General features: G+C 40.6%; 2 protein-coding genes across 8 annotated transcripts in view; one reads left to right on the top strand and one right to left on the bottom strand.

Annotated features, from left to right (window-relative positions):
• Positions 1–13,158, top strand: part of Tex10 (testis expressed 10) — a 46,027-nt gene extending 32,869 nt beyond the window's left edge. For both annotated transcript variants that reach the window (XM_008851899.2, XM_029555426.1), the window contains exons 12-15: positions 4,020–4,100; positions 5,723–5,904; positions 11,184–11,394; positions 12,944–13,158. In XM_008851899.2, the coding sequence (XP_008850121.1) occupies positions 4,020–4,100; positions 5,723–5,904; positions 11,184–11,394; positions 12,944–13,057 (588 nt within the window). In that variant the 3' untranslated portion in view covers positions 13,058–13,158. The remainder of the gene's footprint in view (positions 1–4,019; positions 4,101–5,722; positions 5,905–11,183; positions 11,395–12,943) is intronic.
• Positions 13,159–14,918: 1,760 nt separating this feature from the next.
• The window catches only part of Invs (inversin), a 182,788-nt gene continuing 177,012 nt past the window's right edge, over positions 14,919–20,694 (bottom strand). For all 6 annotated transcript variants that reach the window (XM_029555430.1, XM_029555432.1, XM_029555433.1 and 3 more), the window contains 3 exons: positions 19,246–19,475; positions 18,319–18,393; positions 14,919–15,166 (listed from right to left, as the gene is read on the bottom strand). In XM_029555430.1, the coding sequence (XP_029411290.1) occupies positions 15,063–15,166; positions 18,319–18,393; positions 19,246–19,475 (409 nt within the window). In that variant the 3' untranslated portion in view covers positions 14,919–15,062. The remainder of the gene's footprint in view (positions 15,167–18,318; positions 18,394–19,245; positions 19,476–20,694) is intronic.

Below are 20,694 nucleotides of genomic sequence, written 5' to 3'. Positions count from 1 at the left end.
CTTGGTTGCATTTTATTTTTTAATATTTTATTATTTTATGTGTATGTGTGTATTGCCAGCACATAGGTAAGTGTACTTGTGTCATGCAATGCCCACAGAGGACAGAAGAGACTGTCGGATCTCCTGGAACTGGAGTTATACACAGCTGTTAGCTGCCATGTGGGTGCTGGGATTTGAACCTGGGTCTTCTGCAAGAACAGTCAGTGTTCTTAACCACTGAGCCATCTATGCAGCCCCTTGGTTGCATTTTAAGTCCATCTTCATGTGAAAGTATTTAAAGTATATGTAACTTTTGATATTTTTTAGTACAAAAGTTTTATTTTTCTGGGGCTGTGATAAGCAGTTAAAGGGTATATTGCTCTTGCAAAGTACCTCAAGCAGCTTCATTGGTTTGATAACAGGGAATCCAGGCCCATGGCTTTCACTGGCACCTGTCAGAAAGCGGGTGGGGGGGGGGTTGGTAAATTAAATAAATGAATTTAAATTCATATTGGCATGTGGGCACCTCGGTCCAAAGAAAGACGTATGAAAGTATTTGGGGTTTTTGTTGTTGTTGTTGTTGTTGTTATTGTTTGGTTTTGGTTTTGGTTTTGTAGGGTTATCTGCCAATCTGCAAATGATTCTTTAAGCAGCCTTTTTTGCAATAGATGCTGGTAAAATACAATTCAGAAGGACAAATGGATCCTGGTGAAGAGTCTTTATCCCTCTTCCCCACCCATTTTGTCTCTTCGGTTTCTGCTAATTTTCTGTTACGTTTTTTTCATTTTGCCCTTTTATAAAAACAGCACATTGTGCACACTGGTCTGAGCCCTGTAGTTTTCATTTAGTCTTTGCGACCAGTCCTCTTAGCGACTAAAAGAACATCTATCATTGACAGTAGTTTACAGGGAGAGCTACTAGAGGGAAGAGGAGTCTCTGGACAGGAAGAGCTTTCTCAGATGGAGAATCCCTTTCCAAGTCCAGTGAACTGTTTTAAGGTTGACGTTAAGTTATCATTCAGTCTTTAAAATTGTCATTATTAAGATACTGAATGGTTGCAAAAGACTTTTGTTGCTGGGCAGTGCTGGGGGCTGGAATCCAGGGTCTTGTGTATGCTGAGCTAATTTAGACCCCACTCCCAAAGAATATGTGGGGCAGATAGAGACATGTTTGAAGAGGAATGCTGTGCGGATTCCAGTTCCACACTCCCTGAAGTCCTGTTTTTGTTGCTCCTTTGCTAGGGCATACTTGGCTTAAGAAAATTAACTTAACCAAAATTGGTTTTGCTTTCTGTCAGATACTCTAACACGTATAAGTCTTTAACTAAATAAAATTATAACTTCAGAGTCAAGGTGCTGTTCCGGATTATACCGTTGACTTCAGATCATTAGAAAATCAACTGTTCTCTATGTAGCCAGATGGCCTCCAATTAGGCGTACGTGTGGAAAGACCACATAAATTTTTTCTTAAAAAACAGAGTTGGAGAGATGGCTCAGTAATTAAGAGCACTGGCTGCTCTTGCAGAGGACCTGGGTTTGAATCCCAGCACATACATGGTGGCTAACAACAACCTGTAACTCCACTTCTAGGGCATCTGATGCCCTCTTCTGACCTCCATGGGCATTGCATGACATGGGTGCACCTACATTCATGCAGTCAATATACTCAAACATAAAATGAAAATAATAAAGTGTTTACAAAACAACATTACAGTCATAAAACATCAAATCCTGTTTTCATTTTGCCATTTATTTTAACATTTATCCTTTGCCAAATATTAGATAGGATTTTTGGCTTTTCCACACTTAACCACTTTAATCTTAGTCACCGAATCTTTGAATTCTGTCTTCAGATTTCCTTACTCTCTCAAATGGTGACTTGTAAAATTTCAGGGAAAGTTGAAATTCTTATGGTAGCACATGCAATTTTGGGGGTCAGATTCTTGGAAGAGTTGAAATATCTTTTCTCATTTACAAAAGAAAGGTGATATAATAGAGTGTCAGATGTTCCATATGGAACACTGGAGAACAGACACATGGAGAAGCTAAGTGTGCTCATTACTGTTGGGTTCCTATCCTCTTTAGTAGACAGAAATAGACTGCAGCACCACAGGGTTAATTCTCGTGGTCTTCCATTCCCTTTTTTGTACTTGGTTTTCTGATAGTGAGAAACTTGGTTCCAGCTGTATACTTCTTTTACTTGATCATTTCTTCTCTCGAGTCAGTTTCTCCTTGTTGCCAAACTTAGTGCTCTGGCTCTTGGCGGCAGTCTGTCCTGTTTATGGCTTGTCTGCTCTGGGCTTCTCCAGCTCTCCTACTCACTTCTTTGCAAGAGTTTATATAGTTAGGCCTTCCCCCTTAGTGGCTTTAGAACTCAGTTGTTATAGAATGGAAGGGATGAAGTGTCACCATCGATTATTGAATAGATACTTTTCAGAATGTGATTTACCTTTTATTAATAACAATATTCACCATCCTTGTTTTAAAATAGAGCTAGGAAGATGATGTTGAAAATATGAAGGGTTTTCTCCATTGATAAAAATTTCCATTTTAAAAACTGGACTTGGTGACACACACCTTTAATCATAGCATTTGAGAGACAGGCAGGTGAATCTCTGTCTACATACCAAGTTCCAGGCCAACTGGGACTACATAGACCCTGTCTCCAAAAGACAAAAACAAAAAAACTTTGGGTAGTATCAACCTATAAGAAATTTTATGGAGAAATAATGCAAGAAACTATTGATTTCCTATTCTCAAAAGCCTGTAAATACAGAATTTGGTTCTGGGTTCTATCCCTAGCATAAACAAACAAAAATCACATCTGTAAACCTGCCAAAATAGAAAGATACCCCTTCAAACACACATATGAATCCTAGTGTTTTGAGGACGGATTGGCAGTTCTCTCAATCCTTCCCAGAGTGCCAACCCTCCTTTCACCAGTCTTGTCCATACTTTATTTCTGTAATGTTCCCATCAGATCCTGGGGTTTGTTCGTGAAGGACTTTTTTCTCCAGAACTTAAAACATTAAAAAAATTTTTTTTTTTAGTTTTTATGAGTGTGAGTGTTCTGCATGTATGTAATTGTACCTGTGTTACGCAGTGCCTATGGAGGACAGAAGGAGGCATCAGATCCCCTACAACTGGAGTCAGCTGGAGTTGATGGACAGTTGTTAGCCACCAAGCGGGTTTTGGGTTTTGAACCTGGGTTTTCTGCAAGAGCAGCCAGTGCTCTTAACTGCTGTGTCCTCTCCAGCCCCAGATCTTAGAATATTTTGAATGATAGGGCTTTGACTCTCTTCCTTTAGATTTCCTTTTGCTTTTAGGGAATGGCAGGCCATAGTTAAGGTTAAATTGAACAGCATGCATCCTGAGAAGTGCCATCAGCATCCCTAATTCATAAGTGGAAATTCAAAGTGCTCAGAAACTTAACTTAGTAAGTCCTAACATGACATTTAAAAAGTTTTGGATTATGGAGTACTTGAGATTTTAGACTTTGGGGTTATAGATACTCAACTGGTAAAGTCTGTGCAAATAGTCCAAAATTTAAAAAAAAAAAAAAAAAAATCACCAAACTGAAACATTTCTTATTCCAAGCATCTTGGAATTAAGGATACTCAGTCCATGTTTTTTCTGGATCAGAAGTAGTTTTTGTGATGCATATTTTCTACCAAATGTCAAAAAGGGTTTGGCAAAAAACCCTTTGATCATCTTCTTTCTGTTGTAGCAAATAATAAGGGAAAGTACAGTCTTTCGTCCTAAACGACTTGAAGGGTGTGGAAGAGTTTCTTGTTCTTCTGTACATGATCCCTAAGCTAGCTTAGTACTCACCAGGTGCTTAATAATAGATGTAATACTTGGAAAACGAGCTTTTGAGTGTGAGGTCTGATTGTTTGAGCCTTGACATTTGCATCTTCAAAGTCAAGTTTTTGTTACCTGTTTCGTATGAATATCTAGAGTTAATTTGGTTAAATGTGTTAAAGCGTGTTTCTTAACCTTAAATGCCATGATTTAGTTACTGGTTTTCTCCTTTTCTGACAGGCAGTTTGCCACAGTTTACTGGTTATCCCTGCCCGAAGTCAGAGCTTTGACATCATGCAAAGTGCCATCAGTAAGCATTTGGTAAATATGTGTATTTATTTTTTTCTCTTAAAATGTAAAACCCAGCTTTATTGGTTAAGACTAAGTTTACAAAAAAAAAAAAAAAGATTAAGTTTACCATTGCCTATCACAGTATGATACGATGTGAGAACGTTTGCTGGCTGTTCCCAAGTGTGACTGGAGTGTGATTCGGGGTAATTGGTGGTGGAATCCATTCTTTTCTTAGGACCTTTCTACATTTCTTCAGTGAGGGACCTTAAAAGTATACTTCAGGTCGTTTGTGACTTAAAGTCAGTGAATATAGTTGGGATCCAGGGGACAGTTTACTGTGTTCCAGTCAGATTGTTTGAGGTCCAATAGAGACATCACAAGGCTTAGTCATTGGAAGCTGTGGGCTCAGCTTTGAGACTTAATTGTCTTCTAACCCTTGGGTGGCTTGTTCTCATTTGTACTAAAGTCACATTACTATGCCTCCTTTAGGGCTTTGAATGCTCTGTAATGTTTACACTTTGACCTCAAGATTTTTGAAATTGGTTTTACTACAAGGAAGGCCTCTCATTTTATTTTGGGGGGTAATTTTAAAGGCATATTTATAACCCCTTTTTCCTTCCTTCCTTTAAGAGTATTCCTTGAATTGAAGGAGAAAGTGCTTTGAGTTCAGAGTACTCTTTTTTTCCTTGCTATTAAACATTCAGCTTTTACTCCCTTAGTACTAAAGATACCCACTTTTTTTTTCCCTCTGTCTCAGACGTTTTTGCTTTCCAGCGACCACATTAATTATTGTAGGAAAAGCCAGTCTGGGCCACTATCTTCGTACAGCCTTTTGGGTGAGGTTACAATTTCAGAGTTCTCGAGTGTTTTCTCCAGTAGTTTTCAGATTTGTGTTCATACAGAATTTAGCTTTGACCTTAATGAGAGTGCACACCATGTGATGGAGAGGAGAAGAGTGAGCACAGTACTATAGTGACTCTCATCTGGCCTTCCAGGCTTCTTGCCAGTGAGCAGCCAAGTGGTAAACATCTCTTACTCATCCCAATAGAGGCATTTCCCTTATTTGTGTCTAAATGACTAAATCAAAGGTCAGTAGAAAGCTAATTGTAAATGAACATGTAATTACCTGGGATGGAGATGGGAACCAGGTAACAGTTTCCTAGTCTGAATAGTCTTAAAAATGTCTAAGTGTGAATGTTGGTATCAAGATTTTCTTTGGATGCAGGAAGAATTCCTTTAAGTTGATCTTATTTCTGACCAATGGAGGGAATTGCAGTGTCTGAAAATTTTTAGAAGCTTTTGTCGTCATGAAAGAGAGGCAATGTGTGGATTACATTAATAGCATATCTTAGGCTTAGATGTAGCTCTGGCTCCACAGTAGAGTGCTCGCTAGCATGTGTGAGACCCTCAGCCCTGGTTTGTTTTTAGTGCCACCCCCCCTCCTCCTAAGAAATTATTTCTTGAGTTGGCATGTTTGCAAAGTCATTCAATTTGGGAATTAAATTCTCAAAGGAAATTAATACAGCATGTGGCATGTGTTATGTATATGCTAATCTGAAATAGCAGTAACTCTTCAGTTAACAGGTTTTGCTTTTATTTGTGGGAAGAGACTTTTGTGAAGAGATAATTAATCTCTTTTTTCCTCCACTCAGGTTGGGTTGACTGTAATTCCTGACAGCACAGCTGGCTGTATATTTGGTGTAATATGTAAGCTCCTGGATCATACATGTGTAGTTAGTGAAACTCTACTGCCATTCCTGGCTTCTTGTTGCTACAGTCTTCTTTATTTTCTGCTTACTCTAGAGAAAGGGGAAGCAGAACACTTCAAAAAGAGGTAATTTTTTTTCACCCTTAATTTTTCCCCCCTCTGTTTCTCTTCTCCCTAAATAAATAAAAATGAAGGATAATTAAATCTTATTAATAATAAATTCTTTCAGTGGGCTTGTATAAAGTCTTTAGTATTGTAGCACTATTTTTAAGTTTTTTATTTTCTGTTAAGCTACAAATTTGAAAAGTCAGATGATATTACTGAGTTTAAGAGTTTTCCCTTATTAACATTGTTATAGGTCTAACAAGACAAAACAGTTCCCCTCTTAAGATGATGAGCTTTAGTATAAGCGTTTGTGTTTTGTTTAGGCCTCATCAGAGCCAGCTGGAGTAGAATTTTAAAGTCTTAGATTTAAGAAAACAGTTCTAAAAGTCTAGTGATTTTAGTTAGTACTTTTACTCCTGTGCAATATTTGGCTGGAACTTCTAGGATGGTTTGGAAGACTACACTTCAATTTTTTTTTTTTTCCTTAAATGTGTATGTATGAGTGTTTGCCTACATGTATGTAAGTGCACTGATGAGTGCAGTGCCTCAGAGGTCAGGAAAGGGTGTCACAGATGGATGTTAGGTGCCATATGGGTTCTGGGAACCGAACCGAGGTCCTTTGCAAGAAGAGCCAGTACTTCTAGGATGGTTTGGAAGACTACACTTCAATTTTTTTTTTTTTCCTTAAATGTGTATGTATGAGTGTTTGCCTACATGTATGTAAGTGCACTGATGAGTGCAGTGCCTCAGAGGTCAGGAAAGGGTGTCACAGATGGATGTTAGGTGCCATATGGGTTCTGGGAACCGAACCGAGGTCCTTTGCAAGAAGAGCCAGTGCTCTTTTTTAAAAACAAGACTGTTGAAATGCCACTTTCTTGGCAAAGGCTTCCAGGTCACCCCATGCATGGTGGAAGATGCTGCCACCAACCTCACCTAGTGTTCTGTATCCCTTTTTTTTTTTTTTTTTTTTTAATATTTTTTATTTTTATTTTATATGTATACGACTGTATTGCCTACATGTAAGTAGGTGCACCCGTGTCATGCAGTGCATGCAGAGGTCAGAAGAGAGCGTCAGATCCCTTGGAACTGGAGTTACAGAGTTGTCAGCCGTCATGTGGGTGCTGGGAATTGAACCCAGATCTTCTCCAAGAGCAGTCAGTACTCTTAACTGCAGAGCCATCTTCAATTTTTTTTTAAAGCCCCCACTTCAATTTTTAAAAAGCATTCTTATAATTTCATTGATGTACCTATTGATTCATTGCGCAAATAGTAAAATAATTAATCTTTCACCTGCTGTTAAATGTTTAATGTGTATATTTTTAAATTTTCTTGGTATTTGTTTTGCTTGAATTTTTTTTGAAACAGTCTTGCTGGCTTTAATCTTGCAATCCTGTCTGTCTCTGAAGTGCTGGTTGTGATGGGTATGCCATCAGATCCAGACTTAAAAAAAAACAACAACTTTTAAATGCCTTGCAAATGTAGCATGCATACTAGTTATATAAAATACAGAGTTTAAAGCAGTAATTTATAAACTAAGCACCAAGGTTCACAAATAGAAGTACACCATCAATGAACACATGAGTTCTAGTTCACTCCTTCCCTGCCCCAGTCACTTTAGTGCTGATCAGCTTTCTTGCTTTTAGGAAAAGTGGCTTTATGTAAATTTGTAAACAATATCATTCTGTTTATTTGTGAGCTTTTAAAGAATTATCTTGTACATTTTTTTTTTTGTACTTGAGTGTCAATATTATCTGTGATTCATTTAGCTCTCTGTCACTTTTATTCCTCTGTACCAACCCAAGGTTAGTAGAGTTCTTTTCTCTGATGGGTCATCTATTAAATATTAAGAGATATCAGGCCATAAGCTATCTGCCATGGCATCTCAACACTGCTGTGTCATGTGGAAGCAGCAATATGTAATATGCAAAGAAATGAATGTGGCCGTGTTCCCTTTGGTCTGGGTTTGGCCTGCTCTGCAGGTACTCTGCTCTGCGGTGTTGTTATGTGACGGTACCAGTCTTACCCTTAGACTCTCTCTGCTTTGTTCAGACTTGTCTCAGCAAGTGCACATTTATTTTTTAAAAGTAAAATGGTGGGGGAGGTTTTGCTTTAATGCAACCATAAAATTGGCACATTCTGAATATAAATTTGATCGTATGCAAAGATTTTATAACATCTCCACTTATAGACTATTTATATTGCTGTTTGTTATTTTCTGTCACTTGAAATCTAAATTTTTTTATTAAACTCTTAGTCTGGTTTCAGAGATCTTTTGTAGTTTTTTAATAAAGGAACATCTTTGATTTTATGGGCTAGACTGAACAAAATTCAGTGTGTGATCCATTTTTCCCATTTAAAGTGCCTGGTTTCTTTCAGAGTTGATAATAACCAGGAGCCTACATATTTGGAGGTGGCATCGAGCCAGAAGCAAGTGCTGATAGCCAGATCTAAGATATTCTTTGTGTTATTCCTTGGCATGTTTGTAAGATCACCAACTTTGAAAGTGCCAAACTTCTTAGAACCTTTGGTTTTATAAATGCTGGCCATAAAGTCAGACTTGATTAGGCTCAGTTCAAAACTGTGCCACTGAGCCTTGAAAGTACTGTTTGTTGTGTGCTTTGGGTTCTTTGTTACTAGTGAAATTCTGATGCTAACTTGAATCCATTTGTTTGTACATAGTAGTCTAAGTATTTTCTCTTTGAAGATCTCTTGTGTTATAAATCAAGATGTGTTCTGTCATAGGTTTTTCTGCTTAATGTTTATGCCTTGAACCTGAAGACTGGGGATTTTTTTTTCACACTGGAAAGGCCTCAGTCTATTATTTTCCTTCACTGTACTCAGTTCTAGAAATCCATTTTAACCATCGGGAGCTGTTCATTCTCTCTTTTTGGTCGGGAGCTGTTCATTCTCTCTTTTTGGTCGGGAGCTGTTCATTCTCTCTTTTTGGTCTCTTAGTGTCTTCTAGTCTGATAATCCTTTCAGTTAACCTGCTCATTTGGCACTTTGCACTTCTTGTTTGTGGGTTGTTGGTGTTACTTTAAAGTTTCTGTCAATTCATTGATCTTTTCTTTTGGGACAGAAGTTTTCCCTTACTTTGGAGAGTAAGAGGGACTCTGGAAGTTGTCTTTTATAGGACTGTGCAACTCCAGTGTCTTGGATTGTACACTTTTTTTCTTAGTGTGTCTTTTGTGAGAGTTCTGGGGGTTTTTGGAGACCTCCCTGTGGAGTAGTTTCACATAGTCCCGGTTTCCCACCTTATGCAAGAAGCTCAGTTCAAGTTGCTTGCCTTCCATCCTTGGGGCCTGAGCTTTCTTTTCTAGCACTGTTGACAGTTAAATTCTAGCCTAAAACTCCTCATCAGGTAATCAGGCTCTGTACCCTGTGGGGTGGTTTTATGTGAATTCTATCATAGTTTCTTAACTTAGAGACAGTACACCCAACTTTGATTATTTAAAATCCATTTAAACAAGTGGAAAGTAAACAGTCATGTGCTACAACACTTCAGTCAGTGAGGGCCAGGTATATTGAGTGTGTAATGGAGCTGAAAAAGTTCTGTCACCTAATGGTTCTATAGTCATTGCAATGCTGCACGTTACTTACGTGTTTATGGTGATGCTGGTATAAAAAGAGATACTGTGATGCTGATTGTAGAAAAATATAGCACAAAAGCCAGGCGTGGTGGTGCATGCCTTTAATCCTAGTGCTTGGAAGGCAGAGATAGGCGAATCTCTATGAGTTTGAGGCCAGCCTGGTCTACATAGCGAGTCCCAAGCCAACTGGGGCTACAAGGAGACCCTATCTCAAGACCCCCCAAAAAAGTATAGCACAAGCCAGCCTTGATGCTGCATACCTGTAGTCACAGCACTAGTAGGCAGAGGCAGGATCTAAAGTATATAATACTTGATGTCTGTAATCATTAGGTAGTCTGGCTTTTTAAAAAAATGCTGTACCAGCACAGCCTCGTATATCCTGTTTATTGCATCTCCTGATTGCATTCAGAGGCTTTGCACTATGGTGTTCAAATGATGAAATCATCTAGCAATACATTTCTCAGAATGTATCCCATTGTTAAATGACATATCACTGTATATTGGGCCATTCCAGGCCTAACTTAAAAATCCAGCAGGAACCAAAGCTTGTCTTTTTCACTTAGGTTATATAGTTTTTATAAGCCTTTGCCTCATTATTAGCTATTCAAGAACTTGACTTCTGTTTTCTCATTCTGCATGACTATCCACATCTGGTTCTGTGTCAGTAAATACACTGAATAAAGACCCTTGAAGGAAAAAGATCTTGTTAGTCTGAAATGGATTCATTATGCATCTCCTGTGAAAGTCCTATAGGTGGAGTCTGGGAGGCTGGTCATGTGGTCACAGGGCTGTTCTGTGTAGGGCTAGAGAGAGAGGTAATCAAGTTCTCTTAGAAAGATTTGGGATCTTGGGAAGGCTGCTCACTCCTGGTGTAGAAACTGAAAGTGACCAAGGTTGGAACCTTTAGCAGTTCCTTTACTTTCCTTCCAAATGAATACTGCTCTATTAATTACCCTCTGCTTGAGTAGTTAGGCTGCTGTTAAGTAGTTCATCTTTTTCATAAACTTGTTTTACTCCTGCTCTATAAAGATAGCAAGAGAATGGTGTTTATTGACATTAGGAATTATATTTCTGGCCTTTTTTGACCCAGTGTTACAGTATTGGTCCCCCTGTTGGTGACTTTCTAAATCTATTTTGTGTCCTTTCTCTCTGAAAGTCTTTTGTTCTAAGATACTGACTATACTCAGGATCTAGTTGTAGACTTGAAGTTTTATGAGTTACTTTCTCTTTTTTAAAGGAGCATAATCTGCAGATACCTTCTGCATTGTATGATAATTGAGCATTGTTCAGTGTTAGGTGACAGGCATGCAACGGTTGATTGTTCTGTTCACTGTGGCTTCCAAGATGTCTGGTTAAACCCAGGAAAATGTTGTTTTCTGGACTTCCTAGCAACTAATTTTGCATTGCTTTTGCTTATTTAGTTCAGATGAAACCCAGTTCATACTGATTATGGTTTGTGGTGTTTAATTATGCATATATATATTTTTTTGAGATAGGCTCTCTATAGCCTGGCCTTGAACTCATTGTGTAGCCTAGGTTGTCCTCAAACTCACGGCAGTTCTCCTGCCTAAGCTCCTGAATGCCGAAATTACAGGCGACATCAAGTATACCTACCTTGCAAGAAACATACTTCTCATTTCCATCAAAGAATGTGCAAATGACACCTCTCCCGTTTGATGGCTCAGTGACTCATTTCTGTCTGTGTTCTAGGGACAAGCTGTGGGGGGCCTGTGTCTCCATCCTGGCTCTCCTGCCTCGTGTCCTCAGGCTGATGCTGCAGAGTCTGCGGGTGAACAGAGCTGGGCCTGAAGAGCTGCCCATTGTGGGCCAGCTGCTTCGCCTGCTGCTCCAGCATGCGCCTCTGAGGACGCACATGCTGACCAATGCCATCTTAGTGCAGCAGATCATCAAGAATATCACTGTAAGCAGCTGGTGTTGAGTGGCTTTGTCCTCTTAGTAGAAGGTGGACTCCCAGGAGGGATGGGGGTGCTTTTAAGAGGGCGAGGTTCCTGTGTACCCACCGACTCTTAGAATCCTGCCCAGTTTGGTGATTTCTCGGGGCTTTCCCTGCTGTTGAGTATCATCTCCGATTCAGAACCAGTTTTTTTTTTTTATTTAATGCAGTCTTCAGATATCGAAACTGAAGAAGGTGGTATCTGCTGTGTAGTTAGAGGATTAGGCATTAGAGACATAATAACTACCTGGATACACTGTTGACTAACTGTGATGGCAATTTTTTCCCTCCTTTCTTGGTCAAGCATACTCCTTTCTGTAAAAGTGGGATTTATATAAACTTTGGTGACTATTAAATGAGATATTTAAGTAGAGTGTTTAGTGTACCTGCCATTTATTAAGGGCTACAAAAGTGTTAGCTTTTAAGGAAATTGTTATATTTTAATGCTTGAGGACAATTTTTATTAAAGATCGAGTATAAAACAACTGGGCAGGCAAGCTTGTTCAGAGGAGGGAGATGGAGAAGAGGAGGAGAGAAAGCCATACCTTTCAGTTAGGATCTGAGAAATCCAGCAGATTCAGCTTTAAAATAGCTGTGTTGCAGAAAAGGGGTGGTGAGAGATTCAGAGAACAAGTGAGAAGGCCCAAAGCATCAGGGAGAACATAACCAGGCCTCAGCTAGTATCCGAGAGAAAAGGATGGAAAGAAGGGAAAATTAGGCTTTTCTGAGTTAGGATTCAGAAAAGTGGGCCGGCCAGTAACATAGTGCTCTTTCCAAGTAGCTCCGGGTATCTCTGCCCAAGGACATTCTTCAACAACAGGAGTTAACTTCCACAGTTTTTAATTGCTCAGGTCACTGACAGGAAGAGAAAGGAAAAAAAAGTTGTAGGCTTCACCTTTGCCTGCTGTCAGGGGCACTCTGTATTTGGCTATTTGAGGGGTAGTTTTGGAAGGGTGAAAATGATATTTTGTATTTGTATTGGTGTTTAGGGTTTATTCATTGAGATGTAATATTTTAGAGTAGTAGAGCTTGAAGACAGATACCAGTTGGCTCTGTAGAGTTAAATCTGTTGACATTACTGCAAAGATCATGAGGGCTAACAATAAGAGATGTAGGGATGGTTGACAATAAAATTTCATTACTCTTCAGTGTGTCTAAGGGGGAACAGACTTCAGCAAGAACTGGTCACATTTAAAGACGTGTTGTTTTTCTTGTCACCGTGACCAAATAAATGCAACTTAAAAGGAGAAACTCTGTTTTGCCTTACAATTTGAGAGGGCACAGTCTGTCGTGGTGGAGTTGGCACTCTGGCTGGGGAAGCTTGCCCTACTGGGTTTGTAGCTCAGCAGAGGGAGAGCTTGGGTAACATAGTTTTTGTTGTTTTTAGCGGACTTCCTCTGGTGGTGGTGATTTGTAGATAGAAATTACTTATCTAGGCCTTGAAAAATGATGTTTAGGTATAAAAAACACTTGTCAAGTGGTATATTTCTCAAATTACTCTTGTTTTTCTCTGCAGACTTTGAAGAGTGGCAGTGTTCAGGAGCAGTGGCTCACAGACTTACATTACTGCTTCAATGTGTACATCACTGGCCATCCGCAGGGGCCAAGCATGCTGAGCGCAGTGTATTGAGGAAGCCCGGTATCTCCTATTGGAAATTGTTTATTCACATTTATCTTATTTTCAAGAGAGACTGATGTAATAGATGTCATTAAAACTAAACTTTTAAAGAAGTTGTTCATGAGCCTGCCTTTGCACCAAAGCAGGAAGATAAGTGTCCTAGTTTGTTTCTCCATTGTTGTGTCAAAACACTCTGACCAATATCAACTTGGGGAGGAAAGGATTTATTCAGCTTACATCTCCCAGGTTGCAGTTCTTCAGGGAGCCCAAAGTAGGAACTCAGGGCAGGAACCTGGAGGCAGGAGCTGGAGCACAGGCCATGGAGGAATGCTGCTTACTGGCTTGCTCCCCTGGCCCCTCCTCAGCCTGCTTTCTTATGCAACACAGGCCCACCTGCCCAGAGGCAGGTGAAGGCAGTTCCCCAGTTGAGGCTCCCTCAATCCAGGTGTGTCAAGTTGACACTAAAGCTATCCAGCACAAGTCGTCTTGGGAGTTCTTACTGATGCTCATACTGCTTGCCTGCACTAAAACACGATACATGGCTATAGGTAACAGAGCATTTCACACATGACAGTGATCTATGGTGCCTTTACTTGCTTATCAGTAAATTAGCTGAATGTGATTCCCAACTAGTTAAACTATACTGTGTTCTTTGTGTTTTCATAATTTTGAATATAAGTTGCTAAACTTAAAACCAAGGTAATTAGCTAAACACTGTCAACTTCCTGTCCTTTAGTGCTAGCATGGGTGGGGGCTGATAGCATTAATTTAAGCCTCTGTGAAAGCCCATAATCCTCAGATTTTCTTTATGCCAGGTATTCTTAGAGTTAGAATGTGTGTTACTTTCTCTGCCAGAAAAGCAACATTTTGAAGACTGCTTGTTTCTGTTACAAAGGAAATGAAGAGGCCTGAGTTGGCTCATTGCTGCATGAGTATAAACCTTACCCAACTGATTCCTTGATGCTGTTATATGTTGGTTCTGCTCAGCAGTTAAAAACCCCATTCACAGAGAGAGAGCACACACATGGTTACAGCCTGTTGCCTTCCAGGGCTAAAAGGAAACAGAAAACTAAGGAATCAACAGAATGTGTTTAGAATCTTATGGACAGTTTTTGAATGCAAACATTGGGTCATGAGTCTTTCGTAAAATTTAAAATGGTTACGGCTGAGGTAACAGTGGTAGTGTGGTGTCTGTTGTGCTTGTCGTAGTACATTCCAAGAAAACTGCAAGGTGAAGGTGGTTGTCATGGCACAGGTTTCCCATCTCATTGAGGTTCATCACTAGAGCAAAGAATCGAGGCCTGTGCAGTTGGCTAACTGTCAGAACTCCCACCCAGCAGCCCTTTTACAGTACGTGTTCTTGGTTTTACTATAGACGATCAGTTCTCATTTCAAGCCATGCTGACGGAGGTGAAGGCATACAGCGAGACAGTCCATACAAGCAGTCAGCTCTGGTCCTTTCGGTGCAGGCCACGAGGAATCCCCAGATGGTACTGAATAAGAGTAGCAGGGAGGAAACATTCCAACATTTTCTTTCAGTTGTTTACCACATGTTCAGGGTAGTAAGGCTTTACGGACAGTAAAGCTTTCACAAGAGTAAGGAACTGTTCACAGAGAATAGGTCTCAGCACTGGTTCTGTGTGGTTGCCGGCTGTGGCTGCTCTCCTTCGGCTATGGCCGCTCTCCTGCTCTTTAAGTTCCTCCAATCAATCATCCGGCCCGGACCCCAGGGTTGCTGAGGAGTCTGCGCCAGCGTCACCGCATTCAGGCACAGGAGACCAGGTTCAGTGACACAGATCTGCTTTATTGGAAGAAAGTACGGGCTTATATAAGGGTAATAGTCCAATCACAACACAGCATATGGGATCCCTTATTAGCATGGCAGACTAGTATCCTATTACACTCTAGCGGGCCAGATGCCCCATTAGAAGCAATGCATTCCAGCATGATAGGTATGTAAGGCAAAAGGCAAAATCAGTCACAAGATTTTCCACAACAGTTCTGGTCTTCCAGACAATTAGAGCTTTGGTTTGCTTTTTGATTGACTAGCTGGTTGCAGGTTGTAAGAAAAGTTCTTTGATCTTCCACTGTTCTCAAGATGTATACTCTGCAAACTGTTCACTGTTAAAAACAAATGGGTATTCAGATTATTGATGTTAATGAAGAAAGAAGAGTTCTTTGGATGTAAGGAAAAAGGATTTAAGGTGGCGCTCTCGCTGGAGCCAAGAAAGGCAGTGGGCTAGCTGTCTAAATGCAGGTGACTGGAGCCTTTATTTTTCCTCATCTTCAAGGAAGAAACTGGATTGGGACAGGTTGTAGTGGAACCTAGCTCTTCAGTCAGCCTGAGATCTAATGTGACATCTTTCTTGGAATGTATTTCATGTAATACATATGTACTTGCATATACTCATCTTTAAATCCCTGTCATGCCATGTCTGTTCCATCCAGAAAAAAAGCTTTGTTTGAAAGCTTTAGAAGGATGGCAAACTGATTGGAATCCCAAACCCAGATGTTTTTACACTTTTCAGTATATAGTTTATGCCTTCAACTCAACTCTCTTGCCTCAGTTTCCTGATTGCTGGGATTACAGACATGTACCACTTTAGGAGCACTGGCTGCTCTTGCAGAGGACCCAGGTTTGAATCCCAGCATCCACATGGCAGCTAACAACCGTCCATAACTCCAGTTACAGGGGATCTGATGCCCTCTTCGACTTTCACAGGCATTGCATGACCTGGGTGCACTTAAATGCATGCAGGCAATACACTCATACACAGAAGTAAAAATTTAAAAAAAAAAACAAAAATTTTAAATATAAAAAAAAATCTATTGACAGGTGAGCATAGTGGTGCATGTCTTTTTTTTTTTTAATGTGTACTTTACAACACAGGTGTAGTTATATGCAGGGATAGCACTTATACACATTAAAAAAAAATAGATATGCACCATTATGCATCAAACTCAGGTCCTCTGCAAGAGCAGTCAGTGCTTTTAACCCGAGCCATCTCTCCAGCCCCGTTAATAGATTTTTGAGACTTTTTTATGACCTTGAAATAACATGATTTTGGATGCCAGAAAACACTAGTGGTAGAAATGACGGACCATATAAATGTTTGTGAGACCTTGCCGAAACCATATTGTAGTATTTTACTCTTAACTTTATGAGGAAGATACAAGTAAATTTGAAATGTTTGTAGTTTCGAAAAGTAACATACCTTGCTGGGCGTGGTGGCACATGTCTTTAATCCCAGCACTCAGGAGGCAGAGGCATGTGGGTCTCTTGAGTTCAAGACCAGCCTGGTCTACGTAGTGAGTTCCAGGCTGGCTGGGGCTACAGGAGACCCTATCTCAAAAAGACATGCACACCAAAAAGTAACATACTTTAGTTTTTCTCCTGATTTATAATTACAGCTTTTGGAACCTGGGCAAATTTTTGGCACCTTAACTGTATCTTGAAGTGAATTGTTATCTGCATATCCCTTCAAAGGTAAAGGAAGATACTTGGGTTTCTGCAGAGGTACCATTACCAATAGCCACATGAGTCGTGGTCATTTCATTTACTGGGGTAGAATTCTTTATCTTTTTTGAAGAGATGGGCACAGTTGCTATATGTCAATAAAAGGCTAGGTTGAAGCTCTGGGTGTGGAAGACTGCAAAGCAGGAATTGTTTATTTGTGTTCCAAATGTATGTAGAGCAGTAGTCCAAGGAGGCTGCATCTTGCAGCGTCCGTTTCTGCCGTTTTAAGTGTAGAGGAAAACCAAAGCCTTAGGGGGGCATTTCCCCAAGTTGGAGCAACAATATTCCTCAGCTGTTTGAACATCTACAGTGTGCCAAGCAATTTTCTAAAACTGAATAAAATGCTGAACAAAGTCAGAACATCCTTAGCTCTACTGAATTCTAAAAACAACTGAACAAGTAATTTACTGGAATTAAAGTTTTTCATGGGTGGTTTAATTATCTGACAGTACACTTCAGAAACTTCTACATAAGTTCAATTCATAGAAATTGTTTATAGATTAAAATACTTATAGACCGGTTAAACTTTAGCTAGTAGCCATCTTCCAGCTTTATTAAATGGTTTATGCTTAATGTGGGCGGAATTAGGCTAACCAAACCTGTGTTCTGCCAAGTTTGGGGCTAGGGAAAGAGTCCCTGTTTTATTCTTGTATGATTTCACACTAGTCAGAAATCTGTGTAGTACAAATTGCTTGTTCATATGACATCTTAAGAAAATATTATTTCTTTTAATTTATTTATTCAGTCTTTTTCACTGAAAACCTCTGTGCTGCTAAACATCTTCATTTTTAATGATTTCTGGTAAATCTGGGTTTGTTTTCCTTTTAACAGGGGGAAATCATCTGATTACCTAACATATTTCTGAATGCTGCACCTCTGGTAGTTTTATGTGACAGCTCTGCTTTTGAAATAATTCTCCAGTCTAATATAAGAATAGTCTACACAGAGCTGTCAACCTTTATTCCTTTAAAAGTTTCTAACTACTCTTCCCACCACTCCCTGATCAGCCTTGTGTTACATGAATTGCCCAGCTCTTATTAAAGATTTGGCAGTAATTATTCTACCTCCCAACCCGCTCCATACAAAAACTAAATGAATGCTAAAGTTCATGCTGACAGTCATTGTTCACCTTCCCAGCTGCTTTCTGTTCCTGCCGATGGCTCTGTAGATCAGGGAGGGTAGGGAAGCTTGTTGCTGTAGCCACCTGTGAGATAGGCTGGACCCGGCATTAGCTGTTGACAGCCATGAACTTATCACCCACTCTTAATGCTGGCATGAAGGAAGGGGCCCTAAGTAAAACTCACATGTCCTGTGTCTGAAAAGAAGTGCCCTGGGTTGCTCCTATGGGTAGAAATGTGCTGTTGAGCCTGAGCAGAATGTGCTATGTGTGTGTTTGTGGTGCTCGTCCATCTGTGGTGAGGAAAGCGTATCTTAAAGTGACCCCGAAATGTGACAAGGAATCCAGTGCATTCCTTTTGAAAGACAGTATGTGAAGAATGTAAAAAGGGATCAATAATAACTACCATTTATTGTTTGTACTGGAGGAATATAGTTCTTAGTTGTGAAAATTGCCTCTTAGAGATGTTGATTGCAATAATTATTCCTTAGGAAGGGGGTAAAACACACATTTGAAATCAGGACTATGGGAAAGCCCTGGTGGTGTGTTCAGCCATCTTTTACATCTGAGTGAAGTGACAAAGGAAACCCTTTCCGTGCTCTTTCCTCAGCTGCTCTGCCAGTGCAGTGGCTGCCTTACCTGAATTGAGATGTAGTGCAGGAAAGGCCTTTGAAGACCTGATGGGATGACGTACTTTCCCCTCTTGAGAACAACCTGCAATAAAGCAACAAGTCACCTATCTGACTAATGATAGCTATAGCCTGACCAAGTTCTGAATTTCTTGTTGAGGTGAGGGTGTTCGGGTGTCTGCCAAGATAAATTAGGTAAGGTGTGAAAATACAAATTGAGTATCTCTTATCTGAGAAGCATGGGACCAGAAATGTTTCATATATTACGATTTTTGTTTGTTTGGTTGGTTTGGAGATACTTTCTGGTTAAATTTATTAAATGATTCTGAGACATTCAATCAGTGGCATGTTGGATTAGGACTGGCTAGGTCCTGAGAGTGTGCTGCTCAAACTGGGAGCTCTGGGCTCCATGTCTTTCTGTTGAAGAGCTACCCAGAATTGTTCTCTGCTGAATTTTAAGGTTTTTATTTTTATTTTTCTGTTTTTTGAGACCCTCTAGCTCCCCATCTGGCCTGGAACGCACTATGTAGACCAGGGTGCCCTCCATGTCACACAGATCCACCTGCCACTACCTCCCAAGTGTTGGGATTAAAGGTTTGCTCCACTATGCCCAACTGCTGAGGTTTTTTGAGGAGGCTCTTTGCAGAGCAGAAAATATTTCTGTTTTATCAGCGTATTTACTTAGTACATGTTATAGTGACTGGTCCTGGGCATTCATGCAGGTTTAAGAATTGTGGGGCTTTCAGTATTGGAGCCCAGAGCTGGAGCTTTTGGTTAGAAGAGGGACTTTATGTTGCTGAAAATTCACCAAGTGCTTGAAAGTAAAGCATATAAAAAACAGATGGAGGGATGCCTAATTAAGTCTTAGTTCAGATTGTGCATGGCATACTCCTGGGGCGCTTGCTGCAAACTACCAAATACCCAGAAGAATACTTACCATAGATCTGCCTGAGCACTGAGTGTCTGGTGGACTTTTTGCTTGAAATGCCTTTGGATGGATTTATTGGCATCCTGCTTCCTGACATGGCCTTTGGGAGTTTTAGTTCCAGTTCTTTCCTCCAAACCTGGAGGAGCAGGGCTGTGGTCTCTTGGCTACATCTGAGCACATCTCCAGCTCCAAGCTGCCTCATGTGCAGAAGGTGGGAGAGGTGCTTCCTGAGCTGGTAACTGTGGGGTTAGAAGAGGACAGGCTTTAAGATTACAGTGCTGAGAAAACCAGATTCCCTGCAGGTTCTTAGAAGCTATAGGAGTGGGACTTGCTGAACCAGGAGTTTTGTCCTGCAAATTCCCAATCCTGAGGCAGCATATTGAATGGCGAATTATTTTTTCATCATGAAAGACTTCTGGGTTAGGTTTCAGTTGAATGAGTCCCGATCCTCAAGCAGCAACTGGCAGATAGAGAGGCTGAGGTGGAAGCTAGCTATTCAGTGAGTGTGTCTTGTGAGTTCAGGGGCTAGATGTGGAGAACAGATGTGGGACCAACAGAGTAGTAGTCTGGGAGGCTTTCCAGGGCTGCTAGGCAACATGCTGGGTTTTAAAGGGTGAGCAGGAGCTTACTAGGCAGAGATGAGCATTCAAGGCAGCAGACTTGGCACAAAAGCAGAAATGTGGGCATTTATGCCCCCCGAATGTAATGTGTTTGGAGCATCTTGTGCCTGGTTAGGGAAGGAGGATGTGAAACTGAGCTACACTTGAAGGAGCCAACATTAAGCCTGCTAAGTTCCAGGTACTCTCCTTATGACAGCCCTTGGGAGGCAGATATTAGGACACTTGTAAAGAATGAGCAGCTTAAGATGGGAGACCTAGTGCCAGAAGAATCTTTCAGACCCAGCATTATCTGGCCCAGCACTGCAGACTGAGTGAGGTCTGTACTGTATACGTGATGAGTGCACTCAGGATTTTGAGAATGACAAGTTTGCTATGATTACCCTGCTGGGAAGTAAAGCTAGTAGGAGTGATGGCAATATTACATCTAGTATGTATTTGATGGGTTCTAGCATGTATGTACTCCCAAATTTAAAGAACACAACTATTGAGGCTGGAGAGATGGCTCAGTGGTTAAGAGCACTGACTGCTCTTGTAGAGGAACCGGGTTTGATTCCTAGCACCCACCTGGCAGCAACCATCCTTAACTCCAGTTCCAGGGGATCTGACACCCTCTTTTGGCCTCCTAGGGCTCTGAGCCACATGGGAGCTCTTCTGTACACACAGGCTAAACACACATAAAATATAAATAAATAGGCCGGGGGTGGTGGCTCACACCTTTAGTCCCAGCACTTGGGAGGCAGGGGCAGGCGGATCTTTGTAAGTTCAAGGCCAGCCTGGTCTACATAGTGAGTTCCAGGACAGCTGGGGCTACAGGGAGACCCTGTCTCAAAAAGACCAA

This window comes from Nannospalax galili, unplaced genomic scaffold, assembly GCF_000622305.1.
Source record: "Nannospalax galili isolate Female #2095 unplaced genomic scaffold, S.galili_v1.0 scaffold125, whole genome shotgun sequence".
Lineage (NCBI taxonomy): Eukaryota > Metazoa > Chordata > Mammalia > Rodentia > Spalacidae > Nannospalax > Nannospalax galili.
Note: the sequence above shows the minus strand (reverse complement) of the source record. Positions and strands in the feature narration are given on the sequence as shown.